The sequence below is a fragment of the Oncorhynchus keta genome, unplaced genomic scaffold, assembly GCF_023373465.1.
Source record: "Oncorhynchus keta strain PuntledgeMale-10-30-2019 unplaced genomic scaffold, Oket_V2 Un_scaffold_20464_pilon_pilon, whole genome shotgun sequence".
NCBI classification, from domain to species: domain Eukaryota; kingdom Metazoa; phylum Chordata; class Actinopteri; order Salmoniformes; family Salmonidae; genus Oncorhynchus; species Oncorhynchus keta.
This window is the reverse complement of record NW_026290858.1, coordinates 618,885-634,500: the sequence shown is the minus strand read 5'-3', so window position 1 is coordinate 634,500 and position 15,616 is coordinate 618,885. Positions and strand designations below refer to the sequence as shown.

At 47.4% G+C, this 15,616-nt stretch overlaps 2 protein-coding genes across 2 annotated transcripts; one reads left to right on the top strand and one right to left on the bottom strand.

The window, feature by feature from the left end:
- Positions 1–5,054: 5,054 nt before the first annotated feature.
- LOC127928073 (uncharacterized) lies at positions 5,055–15,368 on the top strand. The gene is made up of 2 exons (XM_052515067.1): positions 5,055–5,158; positions 14,564–15,368. Exon 2 carries the CDS (start codon positions 14,609–14,611, stop codon positions 15,356–15,358), a length of 750 nt encoding a protein of 249 aa, XP_052371027.1. The 5' UTR covers positions 5,055–5,158; positions 14,564–14,608; the 3' UTR covers positions 15,359–15,368.
- On the bottom strand, positions 9,305–10,506 carry LOC127928074 (nicotinamide N-methyltransferase-like). The gene is made up of 2 exons (XM_052515068.1): positions 10,253–10,506; positions 9,305–9,957 (listed from the first exon to the last, which is right to left on the bottom strand). Exons 1-2 carry the CDS (start codon positions 10,489–10,491, stop codon positions 9,534–9,536), a joined length of 663 nt encoding a protein of 220 aa, XP_052371028.1. The 5' UTR covers positions 10,492–10,506; the 3' UTR covers positions 9,305–9,533.
- Positions 15,369–15,616: the final 248 nt, after the last annotated feature.

The window sequence follows — 15,616 nt, the reverse complement described above, 5'->3', positions numbered from 1 at the left end:
GTCAATGGGCTTTTGTTGTGGTGGAGAGAAGGGCATGTTTCATAGTTCACAACCAATGCCTGTTCACTTGGGCGGGGCCACTGAGTGAGCATAGTTCACTTATGAAAACAATTCTCACTTAGAAGCTAAAATTACATTTAATCTTTTCACAAATAGTTTAATATTTAAACATCAAAATTGCACAACAATTCCATGTGAAACTGATGACTAGAATGTGTAGACACCTGCCTGCTGCCATTCCTGAGCAAGGCCTGTACTGGTGGTGCCCCGATCCCGCAGCTGAATCAACTTTAGGAGATAGTCCTGGCGCTTGCTGGACTTTTTTGGGCGCCCTGAAGCCTTCTTCACAACAATTGAACCGCTCTCCTTGAAGTTCTTGATGATCCGATAAATAGTTGATTTAGGAGCAATCTTACTAGCAGCAATGTCCTTGCCTGTGAATCCCTTTTTGTGCAAAGCAATGATGACGGCACGTGTTTCCTTGCAGGTAACCATGGTTGACGGAGGAAGAACAATGATTCCAAGCACCAACTTCCTTCTGAAGTTTGCAATTCATCTGATCACTCTTCATAACATTCTGGAGTATTTGCAAATTGCCATCATACAAACTGAGGCAGCAGACTTGGTGAAAATTAATATTTGTGTAATTCTCAAAACCTTTGGCCACGACTGTAAATGTTTCAAGCAGACCACCATAGTCCCTGTGCAAAAGCATGCCAGGATAACCCGTCTACATGACTACCACCTGTAGCACACTACATCTGTAGCCAAGCAATGTTTAGAAAGGCTGGTTATGGCTCACATCCCAGGGACCATGGACCCACACCAATTTGCATTCCCAACAGATCCACAGATGATGCCGTACTGTCTCCCTGTAGCGCTGTATTAGGCATCTCACAGTATTTCGTATTAGGCATCTCACAGACATTGCAATTTATTGCCCTGGCCACATGTGCAGTCCTCATGCCTCCTTGCAGCATGCCTAAGGCACGTTCACACAGATGGGCAGGTTCCCTGAGCATCTTTCTTTTGATGTTTTTTCAGAGTCAGTACAGAGGCCTCTTTAGTGTCCTAAGTTGTCATAACTGTGACCTTTAATTGCCTACCGTCTGTAAGCTGTTAGTGTCTTAACGACCGTTCCACAGGTGCATGTTCATGAATTGTTTATGGTTCATTAAACAAGCATGGAAAACAGTGTTTAAACCCTTTACAATGAATATCTGTGAAGTTATTTGGATTTTTACGAATTGTCATTGAAAGGCCTGAAAAAGGGACATTTATAATACATTTGATCAAATAGCCTAGTACACAAAAACTTTTCAAGTCTTCAAATCGATAGGCTATTGTACAGAAAAACATTGTTACGGTTTTCTTCGGGTGAAAGAGAGGCGGACCAAAATGCAGCGTGGTAATTTTCATACATAATAACGAATAAACACGAACAATACAAAAACGTAACGCGAAAACCGAAACAGCCTGGTGCAAACTAACACAGTAACAGGAACAATCACCCACGAAAGACTCAAAGAATATGGCTGCCTTAAATATGGTTCCCAATCAGAGACAACGATAAACACCTGCCTCTGATTGAGAACCACTTCAGGCAACCATAGACTTTTCTAGAAAACCCCACTATACCACAATCCCAACACCTACAAAACAAACAAGACTAAACACACCACATAATAAACCCATGTCACACCCTGGCCTGACCAAAATAATAAAGAAAACACAACATACTAAGACTAATAGAGTTCCACGTAGTCATGGCTCTATGTAGTACTGTGGAATAGAGTTCCATGTCGTCATGTCTCTATGTAGTACTGTGGAATAGAGTTCCATGTAGTCATGGCTCTATGTAGTACTGTGGAATAGAGTTCCATGTCGTCATGGCTCTATGTAGTACTGTGGAATAGAGTTCCATGTAGTCATGGCTCTATGTAGTACTGTGGAATAGAGTTCCATGTAGTCATGGCTCTATGTAGTACTGTGGAATAGAGTTCTATGTAGTCATGGCTCTATGTAGTACTGTGGAATAGAGTTCCATGTAGTCATGTAGTACTCTTCGAGTACTTCCGGGTTGGAGCGAGCGGTCGCATCCGCATTTCGCTCCGCAGGTAGTATGACTTTTTCATTACATTTCATTATAGTACAACGGTTTGATTTGTCTAATCTTAGCAATTTCTTCTTAGCTAGCTACATAGCCGTCTTTGTATCTAAGATAATTGCGTAATTATCGTATTTCGTCGTCCTAACGTAGCCTTCACTGCTCTGCCCAGCAGCTAGCCAGCTAGCAAACGTCCACCGATTAGCAGCACTGTAGAAACTATTACACTCAACTGAACGACTTGATTAGTGTAGTGTTAGCTAGCTACATAGCTGTCTTTGCTGTCTTCGTATCCAAGATAAGTGTGTAGTCTTAGAGTGATTATCTTAATTTACCGAGGTTAGCTAGCCAGCTATTTGTCGTCCTTAACGTAGGTGACACTGCTAGCTAGCCAACAGCTAGCCAACGTTTTCTGAATAGAACTCAACAACCCGCTTCGCTCCACAGGTAGTATCACATTTTCATTTAATTTCACTACAGTACAACGGTTTGATTTGTTTGATCGTAGCTAGCTACATAGCCGTCTTTGTATCAAAGATAATTGTGTAGTCTAGAGCGATTTTCTAGGTTAGCTAGCCAGCTATTGTCGTTCTTTTAACGCAACGTAACGTAATCAACACTGCTAGCTAGCCAGCTAGCCCCCGAATAGCAGCACTGTAGAAACTATTACACTCAACAGAACGACTTGATTAGTGTAGTGTCAACAACGCAGCCACTGCCAGCTAGCCTACAAAGTCAACAACGCAGCCACTGCCAGCTAGCCTACTTCAGCAGTACTGTATCATTTTAATCATTTTAGTCAATAAGATTCTTGCTACGTAAGCTTAACTTTCTGAACATTCGAGACGTGTAGTCCACTTGTCATTCCAATCTCCTTTGCATTAGCGTAGCCTCTTCTGTAGCCTGTCAACTATGTGTCTGTCTATCCCTGTTCTCTCCTCTCTGCACAGACCATACAAACGCTCCACACCGCGTGGCCGCGGCCACCCTAATCTGGTGGTCCCAGCGCGCACGACCCACGTGGAGTTCCAGGTCTCCGGTAGCCTCTGGAACTGCCGATCTGCGGCCAACAAGGCAGAGTTCATCTCAGCCTATGCCTCCCTCCAGTCCCTCGACTTCTTGGCACTGACGGAAACATGGATCACCACAGATAACACTGCCACTCCTACTGCTCTCTCTTCGTCCGCCCACGTGTTCTCGCACACCCCGAGAGCTTCTGGTCAGCGGTGTGGTGGCACCGGGATCCTCATCTCTCCCAAGTGGTCATTCTCTCTTTCTCCCCTTACCGATCTGTCTATCGCCTCCTTTGAATTCCATGCTGTCACAGTTACCAGCCCTTTCAAGCTTAACATCCTTATCATTTATCGCCCTCCAGGTTCCCTCGGAGAGTTCATCAATGAGCTTGATGCCTTGATAAGCTCCTTTCCTGAGGACGGCTCACCTCTCACAGTTCTGGGCGACTTTAACTTCCCCACGTCTACCTTTGACTCATTCCTCTCTGCCTCCTTCTTTCCACTCCTCTCCTCTTTTGACCTCACCCTCTCACCTTCCCCCCCTACTCACAAGGCAGGCAATACGCTCGACCTCATCTTTACTAGATGCTGTTCTTCCACTAACCTCATTGCAACTCCCCTCCAAGTCTCCGACTACTACCTTGTATCCTTTTCCCTCTCGCTCTCATCCAACACTTCCCACACTGCCCCTACTCGGATGGTATCGCGTCGTCCCAACCTTCGCTCTCTCTCTCCCGCTACTCTCTCCTCTTCCATCCTATCATCTCTTCCCTCTGCTCAAACCTTCTCCAACCTATCTCCTGATTCTGCCTCCTCAACCCTCCTCTCCTCACTTTCTGCATCCTTTGACTCTCTATGCCCCCTATCCTCCAGGCCGGCTCGGTCCTCCCTCTCGCTCCGTGGCTCGACGACTCATTGCGAGCTCACAGAACAGGGCTCCGGGCAGCCGAGCGGAAATGGAGGAAAACTCGCCTCCTTGCGGACCTGGCATCCTTTCACTCCCTCCTCTCTACATTTTCCTCTTCTGTCTCTGCTGCTAAAGCCACTTTCTACCACTCTAAATTCCAAGCTTCTGCCTCTAACCCTAGGAAGCTCTTTGCCACCTTCTCCTCCCTCCTGAATCCCCCTCCCCTCCCCCTCCTCCCTCTCTGCAGATGACTTCGTCAACCATTTTGAAAAGAAGGTCGACGACATCCGATCCTCGTTTGCTAAGTCAAACGACACCGCTGGTTCTGCGCACACTGCCCTACCCTGTGCTCTGACCTCTTTCTCCCCTCTCTCTCCAGATGAAATCTCGCGTCTTGTGACGGCCGGCCGCCCAACAACCTGCCCGCTTGACCCTATCCCCTCCTCTCTTCTCCAGACCATTTCCGGAGACCTTCTCCCTTACCTCACCTCGCTCATCAACTCATCCCTGACCGCTGGCTACGTCCCTTCCGTCTTCAAGAGAGCGAGAGTTGCACCCCTTCTGAAAAAACCTACACTCGATCCCTCCAATGTCAACCACTACAGACCAGTATCCCTTCTTTCTTTTCTCTCCAAAACTCTTGAACGTGCCGTCCTTGGCCAGCTCTCCCGCTATCTCTCTCAGAATGACCTTCTTGATCCAAATCAGTCAGGTTTCAAGACTAGTCATTCAACTGAGACTGCTCTTCTCTGTATCACGGAGGCGCTCCGCACCGCTAAAGCTAACTCTCTCTCCTCTGCTCTCATCCTTCTAGACCTATCGGCTGCCTTCGATACTGTGTACCATCAGATCCTCCTCTCCACCCTCTCCGAGTTGGGCATCTCCGGCGCGGCCCACGCTTGGATTGCGTCCTACCTGACAGGTCGCTCCTACCAGGGGGCGTGGCGAGAATCTGTCTCCTCACCACGCGCTCTCACCACTGGTGTCCCCCAGGGCTCTGTTCTGGGCCCTCTCCTATTCTAGCTATACACCAAGTCACTTGGCTCTGTCATAACCTCACATGGTCTCTCCTATCATTGCTATGCAGACGACACACAATTAATCTTCTCCTTTCCCCCTTCTGATGACCAGGTGGCGAATCGCATCTCTGCATGTCTGGCAGACATATCAGTTTGGATGACGGATCACCACCTCAAGCTGAACCTCGGCAAGACGGAGCTGCTCTTCCTCCTGGGGAAGGACTGCCCATTCCATGATCTCGCCATCACGGTTGACAACTCCATTGTGTCCTCCTCCCAGAGCGCTAAGAACCTTGGCGTGATCCTGGACAACACCCTGTCGTTCTCAACTAACATCAAGGCGGTGGCCCGTTCCTGTAGGTTCATGCTCTACAACATCCGCAGAGTACGACCCTGCCTCACACAGGAAGCGGCGCAGGTCCTAATCCAGGCACTTGTCATCTCCCGTCTGGATTACTGCAACTCACTGTTGGCTGGGCTCCCTGCCTGTGCCATTAAACCCCTACAACTCATCCAGAACGCCGCAGCCCGTCTGGTGTTCAACCTTCCCAAGTTCTCCCACGTCACCCCGCTCCTCCGCTCTCTCCACTGGCTTCCAGTTGAAGCTCGCATCTGCTACAAGACCATGGTGCTTGCCTACGGAGCTGTGAGGGGAACGGCACCTCAGTACCTCCAGGCTCTGATCAGGCCCTACACCCAAACAAGGGCACTGCGTTCATCCACCTCTGGCCTGCTCGCCTCCCTACCACTGAGGAAGTACAGTTCCCGCTCAGCCCAGTCAAAACTGTTCGCTGCTCTGGCCCCCCAATGGTGGAACAAACTCCCTCACGACGCCAGGACAGCGGAGTCAATCACCACATTCCGGAGACACCTGAAACCCCACCTCTTTAAGGAATACCTAGGATAGGATAAGTAATCCTTCTCACCCCCCCCCCTTTTAAGATTTAGATGCACTATTGTAAAGTGACTGTTCCACTGGATGTCATAAGGTGAATGCACCAATTTGTAAGTCGCTCTGGATAAGAGCGTCTGCTAAATGACTTAACTGTAAAATGTAAATGTAAATGGCTCTATGTAGTACTGTGGAATAGAGTTCCATGTAGTCATGGCTCTATGTAGTACTGTGGAATAGAGTTCCATGTAGTCATGGCTCTATGTAGTACTGTGGAATAGAGTTCCATGTAGTCATGGCTCTATGTAGTACTGTGGAGTAGAGTTCCATGTAGTCATGGCTCTATGTAGTACTGTGGAATAGAGTTCCATGTAGTCATGGCTCTATGTAGTACTGTGGAATAGAGTTCCATGTAGACATGGCTCTATGTAGTACTGTGGAATAGAGTTCCATGTAGTCATGGCTCTATGTAGTACTGTGGAATAGAGTTCCATGTCGTCATGGCTCTATGTAGTACTGTGGAATAGAGTTCCATGTAGTCATGGTTCTATGTAGTACTGTGGAATAGAGTTCCATGTAGTCATGGCTCTATGTAGTACTGTGGAATAGAGTTACATGTAGTCATGGCTCTATGTAGTACTGTGGAATAGAGTTCCATGTCGTCATGGCTCTATGTAGTACTGTGGAATAGAGTTCCATGTAGTCATGGCTCTATGTAGTACTGTGGAATAGAGTTCCATGTCGTCATGGCTCTATGTAGTACTGTGGAATAGAGTTCCATGTCGTCATGGCTCTATGTAGTACTGTGGAATAGAGTTCCATGTCGTCATGGCTCTATGTAGTACTGTGGAATAGAGTTCCATGTAGTCATGGCTCTATGTAGTCCTGTGGAATAGAGTTCCATGTAGTCATGTCTCTATGTAGTACTGTGGAATAGAGTTCCATGAAGTCATGGCTCTATGTAGTACTGTGGAATATAGTTCCATGTAGTCATGGCTCTATGTAGTACTGTGGAATAGAGTTCCATGTAGTCATGGCTCTATGTAGTACTGTGGAATAGAGTTCCATGTAGTCATGTCTCTATGTAGTACTGTGGAATAGAGTTCCATGTAGTCATGGCTCTATGTAGTACTGTGGAATAGAGTTCCATGTAGTCATGGCTCTATGTAGTACTGTGGAATAGAGTTCCATGTAGTCATGGCTCTATGTAGTACTGTGGAATAGAGTTCCATGTAGTCATGGCTCTATGTAGTACTGTGGAATAGAGTGCCATGTAGTCATGGCTCTATGTAGTACTGTGGAATAGAGTTCCATGTAGTCATGGCTCTATGTAGTACTGTGGAATAGAGTTCTATGTAGTCATGGCTCTATGTAGTACTGTGGAATAGAGTTCCATGTCGTCATGGCTCTATGTAGTACTGTGTAATAGAGTTCCATGTAGTCATGGCTCTATGTAGTACTGTGGAATAGAGTTCCATGTAGTCATGGCTCTATGTAGTACTGTGGAATAGAGTTCCATGTAGTCATGGCTCTATGTAGTACTGTGGAATGGAGTTCAGGCTGGTTATAGACCTCCTCAGGCTGGTTATAGACCTCCTCAGGCTGGTTATAGACCCACTCAGGCTGGTTATAGACCTCCTCAGGCTGGTTATAGACCCACTCAGGCTGGTTATAGACCTCCTCAGGCTGGCTATAGACCTCCTCAGGCTGGTTATAGACCCACTCAGGCTGGTTATAGACCTCCTGGTTATAGACAGACTATCACATTCAACCATAACTGCAGGCCATATAGCCCATCTATCCTATTTAAAAGGGACTGAAGACAAAACAGATCACGTGGTTCCATTGCAACATATTTATTAGTGAGACCAAAGCAACAACATATATAATACATTAAATCAAATAGCCTACTGCACACACAACAACTTTTCAAATGTTCAACTCAAAAGGCACAGAAAAACATGGACAGTCAGGTTCACTGTAAATTCAGAAATTGCTGGAAAGCAACAAAATAAAGTAAAGCACTGATTATTGAGAATGACCGCTAAGACATGATCCATTAATTTAAATAATTAAAATGGTATCCTAGGCTACAAACCTAAACCTAATACATAAGTTCAAATCAAAAGGTCTGATTGACATGACATCACAGCCACATCCTGAGTGAAGACACATTCACACGTCAAAAGATGGTTTAGTATTTAGTTTAAAAGCTCTGGTAAAGTCCAAGAGAATAATAAACACTTTTCAACAAGGAAACAGGAATCCCCCCTCTCTCATGATCATTTTAAAGGAGAACAAAAACTGCTTAGCCTACATTTGAACCGCAGGAGTTTCATTACTCAGCATCTTCCCAGTTAATAGACCAGTTGTGCTGTTTGGCTAGTTGAACAGAACTAGGGCCTATCACTACACAGCCCACCTCTTCCAATGCATTGTGGGAAAGTGTGCATCTAATTCTACTAGATGAAGAGACAAAATGAATACATCATCCTGGCATTTAAAGGATACTCTATTTTAAATGAGTACAACATCCTGGCATTTAAAGGATACTAGTTTTTGCATTCTCAAACCTCCTGCTATTTAGGACATTTTTTTGGACAAGGCTTCTGTCTCAGGGTAGGAGTGGTGATCTAGGATCAGGTCACACCCTGCCTGTCAAATCCTATTCATTATGATCTAAAATGTAAAGCTGATCCTAGATCAACCATGAGACCAGGGATCTAACACAATGGGGGGCAACTTCATGAAAACAGGGAATTTAAGAGAGAGAGAGAGAGAGAGAGAGAGAGAGAGAGAGAGAGAGAGAGAGAGAGAGAGAGAGAGAGAGAGAGAGACTGAGTACTGACAGCTGGATATTCAATACTGTGGCATGTCGGTGGACAGTGTGAGATACGGAGTGACTGAGTACTTACAGCTGGATATTCAATACTGTGGCATGTCGGTGGACAGCATGAGAGACGGAGTGACTGAGTACTGACAGCTGGATATTCAATACCGTGGCATGTCGGAGGACAGCGTGAGATACGGAGTGACTGAGTACTTACAGCTGGATATTCAATACTGTGGCATGTCGGAGGACAGCATGAGAGATGGAGTGACTGAGTACTTACAGCTGGACCCGATGAGCGTGCCCGATCTCCCAAGAAGAGTCCTGTGACAACACCCTTATGGAAAACCTGCTGAACTGGAATAACACACACGTGTGTGTGTGTGTGTGTGTGTGTGTGTGTGTGTGTGTGTGTGTGTGTGTGTGTGTGTGTGTGTGTGTGTGTGTGTGTGTGTGTGTGTGTGTTTGCCAGATCAGCACTAGACAAAACAAGAACATAATGTATAAACTAAAAAAAATCCATAAACACATTTTATCCACCATATGTTCGTTTTTATTAACATTTAAGAAGGAAAACCCAGACACTGCTCTTGCTTGTATTACCCCCAAGCCATAAGACTCCTGAACAGGTCATCAAAATTGCTACCTGGACTATCTGCATTGTGTCCCACCACCCGCCAACCCTTCCTTTTTATAGTGTATAATAACCCATAACACAACCACAAGAGTGTTACATAGTTTCTTACATAAACGTACAAGAGGTGATCAGTGTTTGATGGCGATGAGATGAAAGGAGGCGGCGTAGTCACACTTGTGGTTGCTGTCCCGGTCCTCAGCCTGCTGCAGAGTGAACTCCTCCACAGACAGTCCCAGCTTCGACAGCGTCTCGGTGATGAACTCCTCGCTCAGGTTGACACAGTCGAACCTCTGCTCTCCCACCGTGTAGAAGGTCTCATCCAGGTCCCCGATCAGGACCAGGACCCCTCCAGACCTCAGTAGGTCCACCATGGAGGACAGCGAGCGGCGGTAGGACTCGCGGTCCTTACACGCCGCTTCCAGGCACAGCGAGGAGAGGACACAGTCCGCCGGAGGAACCGTGACAGGGTGGAACGGGTTCTCCAGGCAGATGTCACACTTTAGAACCTGTTTAACCCTCTGACGGAGAGTGTCTGAGATGATCGCTGGGGTTCTGGTGAGAGCAAGAGAAGGCGAATTAGGTTTTTATAAGTAAATAGAATACAACGATTACAAGAAAGAAATGAAGCGCAAAGAGGGATACCTACATTTAAAAAAAACATTTTTTTTAACCATAGTTGAAACCGTACAACTTTTAACCTGTATCTGTAAAAATACAGTACATTTTACAGTAAGTTTCTTTGGAATGAATGGTAACGTACTGTACCTTTTTTTTTTTTTTTTTTTTGTAACTTTCAGGTAACCAGATGCCAATAAGTTACTGTAAAAAAAAAACAGGATTACTGTACCTTTTCCTCTCCAGATCACAGACATACTGGAGGTGAGTGTTCCAGTCTAAACATCCCTCCTCGGCTTTCAGCCACTTCTCAATCTCCTTCCTGTTGCTGTCCACGTAGTCCGATACCACGATCTCATCATAGTACTCACAGGCACTGATCAGCGTGTGGATGGTTGGCCCTGTACCCACCTCTATCAGCCTCTGGCCCCTGTACTTACCTGAGGAGAGAAACAACACAGTTTCGTTCATTCTCTGTTGATATGGATTTAACTGTCCATTATATAGAGGGCATTCAGAAAGTATTCAGACCCCTTCCCTTTTGGCCACATTTTGTTACATTACAGCCTTATTGTAAAATGGATAAATAGATTGGATTTCTCAGATTTCACAACACACTGTGTACCCTCAGGCCCCTACTCCACTACTACCACATATCTACAGTACTAAATCCATCTGTATGTATAGTGTGTGTGTGTGTGTATGTGTGCGTGCGTGCGTGCGTGTGTGTGTGTGCGTGCATGCGTGTGTGTGTGTGTGTGCGTGTGTGTGCGTACATGCGTGTGTGTGTGTGTGTGTGTGTGTGTGTGTGCGTGCATGCGTGTGTGTGTGTGTGTGTGTGTGTGTGTGTGTGTGTGTGTGTGTGTGTGTGTGTGTGTGTGTGTGTGTGTGTGTGTGTGTGTGTGTGTGTGTTGCATCAGGCCCCACTGTTCCATTTTCCAACAGCAGTCTAGGTGTATTTTAGTCTGTTTTTAATTATAATTTCACTGTTTGAGTCAGTGACCTGATGAGGAATAGAGTTCCACGTAGTCATGGCTCTATGTAGTACTGTGGAATAGAGTTCCACGTAGTCATGGCTCTATGTAGTACTGTGGAATAGAGTTCCATGTCGTCATGTCTCTATGTAGTACTGTGGAATAGAGTTCCATGTAGTCATGGCTCTATGTAGTACTGTGGAATAGAGTTCCATGTCGTCATGGCTCTATGTAGTACTGTGGAATAGAGTTCCATGTAGTCATGGCTCTATGTAGTACTGTGGAATAGAGTTCCATGTCGTCATGGCTCTATGTAGTACTGTGGAATAGAGTTCCATGTAGTCATGGCTCTATGTAGTACTGTGGAATAGAGTTCCATGTAGTCATGGCTCTATGTAGTACTGTGGAATAGAGTTCTATGTAGTCATGGCTCTATGTAGTACTGTGGAATAGAGTTCCATGTAGTCATGTAGTACTCTTCGAGTACTTCCGGGTTGGAGCGAGCGGTCGCATCCGCATTTCGCTCCGCAGGTAGTATGACTTTTTCATTACATTTCATTATAGTACAACGGTTTGATTTGTCTAATCTTAGCAATTTCTTCTTAGCTAGCTACATAGCCGTCTTTGTATCTAAGATAATTGCGTAATTATCGTATTTCGTCGTCCTAACGTAGCCTTCACTGCTCTGCCCAGCAGCTAGCCAGCTAGCAAACGTCCACCGATTAGCAGCACTGTAGAAACTATTACACTCAACTGAACGACTTGATTAGTGTAGTGTTAGCTAGCTACATAGCTGTCTTTGCTGTCTTCGTATCCAAGATAAGTGTGTAGTCTTAGAGTGATTATCTTAATTTACCGAGGTTAGCTAGCCAGCTATTTGTCGTCCTTAACGTAGGTGACACTGCTAGCTAGCCAACAGCTAGCCAACGTTTTCTGAATAGAACTCAACAACCCGCTTCGCTCCACAGGTAGTATCACATTTTCATTTAATTTCACTACAGTACAACGGTTTGATTTGTTTGATCGTAGCTAGCTACATAGCCGTCTTTGTATCAAAGATAATTGTGTAGTCTAGAGCGATTTTCTAGGTTAGCTAGCCAGCTATTGTCGTTCTTTTAACGCAACGTAACGTAATCAACACTGCTAGCTAGCCAGCTAGCCCCCCGAATAGCAGCACTGTAGAAACTATTACACTCAACAGAACGACTTGATTAGTGTAGTGTCAACAACGCAGCCACTGCCAGCTAGCCTACAAAGTCAACAACGCAGCCACTGCCAGCTAGCCTACTTCAGCAGTACTGTATCATTTTAATCATTTTAGTCAATAAGATTCTTGCTACGTAAGCTTAACTTTCTGAACATTCGAGACGTGTAGTCCACTTGTCATTCAATCTCCTTTGCATTAGCGTAGCCTCTTCTGTAGCCTGTCAACTATGTGTCTGTCTATCCCTGTTCTCTCCTCTCTGCACAGACCATACAAACGCTCCACACCGCGTGGCCGCGGCCACCCTAATCTGGTGGTCCCAGCGCGCACGACCCACGTGGAGTTCCAGGTCTCCGGTAGCCTCTGGAACTGCCGATCTGCGGCCAACAAGGCAGAGTTCATCTCAGCCTATGCCTCCCTCCAGTCCCTCGACTTCTTGGCACTGACGGAAACATGGATCACCACAGATAACACTGCCACTCCTACTGCTCTCTCTTCGTCCGCCCACGTGTTCTCGCACACCCCGAGAGCTTCTGGTCAGCGGGGTGGTGGCACCGGGATCCTCATCTCTCCCAAGTGGTCATTCTCTCTTTCTCCCCTTACCGATCTGTCTATCGCCTCCTTTGAATTCCATGCTGTCACAGTTACCAGCCCTTTCAAGCTTAACATCCTTATCATTTATCGCCCTCCAGGTTCCCTCGGAGAGTTCATCAATGAGCTTGATGCCTTGATAAGCTCCTTTCCTGAGGACGGCTCACCTCTCACAGTTCTGGGCGACTTTAACTTCCCCACGTCTACCTTTGACTCATTCCTCTCTGCCTCCTTCTTTCCACTCCTCTCCTCTTTTGACCTCACCCTCTCACCTTCCCCCCCTACTCACAAGGCAGGCAATACGCTCGACCTCATCTTTACTAGATGCTGTTCTTCCACTAACCTCATTGCAACTCCCCTCCAAGTCTCCGACTACTACCTTGTATCCTTTTCCCTCTCGCTCTCATCCAACACTTCCCACACTGCCCCTACTCGGATGGTATCGCGCCGTCCCAACCTTCGCTCTCTCTCTCCCGCTACTCTCTCCTCTTCCATCCTATCATCTCTTCCCTCTGCTCAAACCTTCTCCAACCTATCTCCTGATTCTGCCTCCTCAACCCTCCTCTCCTCACTTTCTGCATCCTTTGACTCTCTATGCCCCCTATCCTCCAGGCCGGCTCGGTCCTCCCCTCTCGCTCCGTGGCTCGACGACTCATTGCGAGCTCACAGAACAGGGCTCCGGGCAGCCGAGCGGAAATGGAGGAAAACTCGCCTCCTTGCGGACCTGGCATCCTTTCACTCCCTCCTCTCTACATTTTCCTCTTCTGTCTCTGCTGCTAAAGCCACTTTCTACCACTCTAAATTCCAAGCTTCTGCCTCTAACCCTAGGAAGCTCTTTGCCACCTTCTCCTCCCTCCTGAATCCCCCTCCCCCCCCTCCTCCCTCTCTGCAGATGACTTCGTCAACCATTTTGAAAAGAAGGTCGACGACATCCGATCCTCGTTTGCTAAGTCAAACGACACCGCTGGTTCTGCGCACACTGCCCTACCCTGTGCTCTGACCTCTTTCTCCCCTCTCTCTCCAGATGAAATCTCGCGTCTTGTGACAGCCGGCCGCCCAACAACCTGCCCGCTTGACCCTATCCCCTCCTCTCTTCTCCAGACCATTTCCGGAGACCTTCTCCCTTACCTCACCTCGCTCATCAACTCATCCCTGACCGCTGGCTACGTCCCTTCCGTCTTCAAGAGAGCGAGAGTTGCACCCCTTCTGAAAAAACCTACACTCGATCCCTCCAATGTCAACAACTACAGACCAGTATCCCTTCTTTCTTTTCTCTCCAAAACTCTTGAACGTGCCGTCCTTGGCCAGCTCTCCCGCTATCTCTCTCAGATTGACCTTCTTGATCCAAATCAGTCAGGTTTCAAGACTAGTCATTCAACTGAGACTGCTCTTCTCTGTATCACGGAGGCGCTCCGCACCGCTAAAGCTAACTCTCTCTCCTCTGCTCTCATCCTTCTAGACCTATCGGCTGCCTTCGATACTGTGTACCATCAGATCCTCCTCTCCACCCTCTCCGAGTTGGGCATCTCCGGCGCGGCCCACGCTTGGATTGCGTCCTACCTGACAGGTCGCTCCTACCAGGGGCGTGGCGAGAATCTGTCTCCTCACCACGCGCTCTCACCACTGGTGTCCCCCAGGGCTCTGTTCTGGGCCCTCTCCTATTCTAGCTATACACCAAGTCACTTGGCTCTGTCATAACCTCACATGGTCTCTCCTATCATTGCTATGCAGACGACACACAATTAATCTTCTCCTTTCCCCTTCTGATGACCAGGTGGCGAATCGCATCTCTGCATGTCTGGCAGACATATCAGTGTGGATGACGGATCACCACCTCAAGCTGAACCTCGGCAAGACGGAGCTGCTCTTCCTCCCGGGGAAGGACTGCCCATTCCATGATCTCGCCATCACGGTTGACAACTCCATTGTGTCCTCCTCCCAGAGCGCTAAGAACCTTGGCGTGATCCTGGACAACACCCTGTCGTTCTCAACTAACATCAAGGCGGTGGCCCGTTCCTGTAGGTTCATGCTCTACAACATCCGCAGAGTACGACCCTGCCTCACACAGGAAGCGGAGCAGGTCCTAATCCAGGCACTTGTCATCTCCCGTCTGGATTACTGCAACTCGCTGTTGGCTGGGCTCCCTGCCTGTGCCATTAAACCCCTACAACTCATCCAGAACGCCGCAGCCCGTCTGGTGTTCAACCTTCCCAAGTTCTCCCACGTCACCCCGCTCCTCCGCTCTCTCCACTGGCTTCCAGTTGAAGCTCGCATCCGCTACAAGACCATGGTGCTTGCCTACGGAGCTGTGAGGGGAACGGCACCTCAGTACCTCCAGGCTCTGATCAGGCCCTACACCCAAACAAGGGCACTGCGTTCATCCACCTCTGGCCTGCTCGCCTCCCTACCACTGAGGAAGTACAGTTCCCGCTCAGCCCAGTCAAAACTGTTCGCTGCTCTGGCCCCCCAATGGTGGAACAAACTCCCTCACGACGCCAGGACAGCGGAGTCAATCACCACATTCCGGAGACACCTGAAACCCCACCTCTTTAAGGAATACCTAGGATAGGATAAGTAATCCTTCTCACCCCCCCCCCTTTTAAGATTTAGATGCACTATTGTAAAGTGACTGTTCCACTGGATGTCATAAGGTGAATGCACCAATTTGTAAGTCGCTCTGGATAAGAGCGTCTGCTAAATGACTTAACTGTAAAATGTAAATGTAAATGGCTCTATGTAGTACTGTGGAATAGAGTTCCATGTAGTCATGGCTCTATGTAGTACTGTGGAATAGAGTTCCATGTAGTCATGGCTCTATGTAGTACTG

Excerpts from the sequence above, each read along its gene's own strand:
- LOC127928074 (XM_052515068.1), bottom strand. The coding sequence starts at position 10,491 with ATGAACGAAACTGTGTTGTTTCTCTCCTCAGGTAAGTACAGGGGCCAG. Across the intron at positions 9,958-10,252 it reads TGTGATCTGGAGAGGAAAAG|AACCCCAGCGATCATCTCAG; the intron begins GTACAGTAATCC and ends TGCTCTCACCAG.
- LOC127928073 (XM_052515067.1), top strand. The coding sequence starts at position 14,609 with ATGACGGATCACCACCTCAAGCTGAACCTCGGCAAGACGGAGCTGCTC.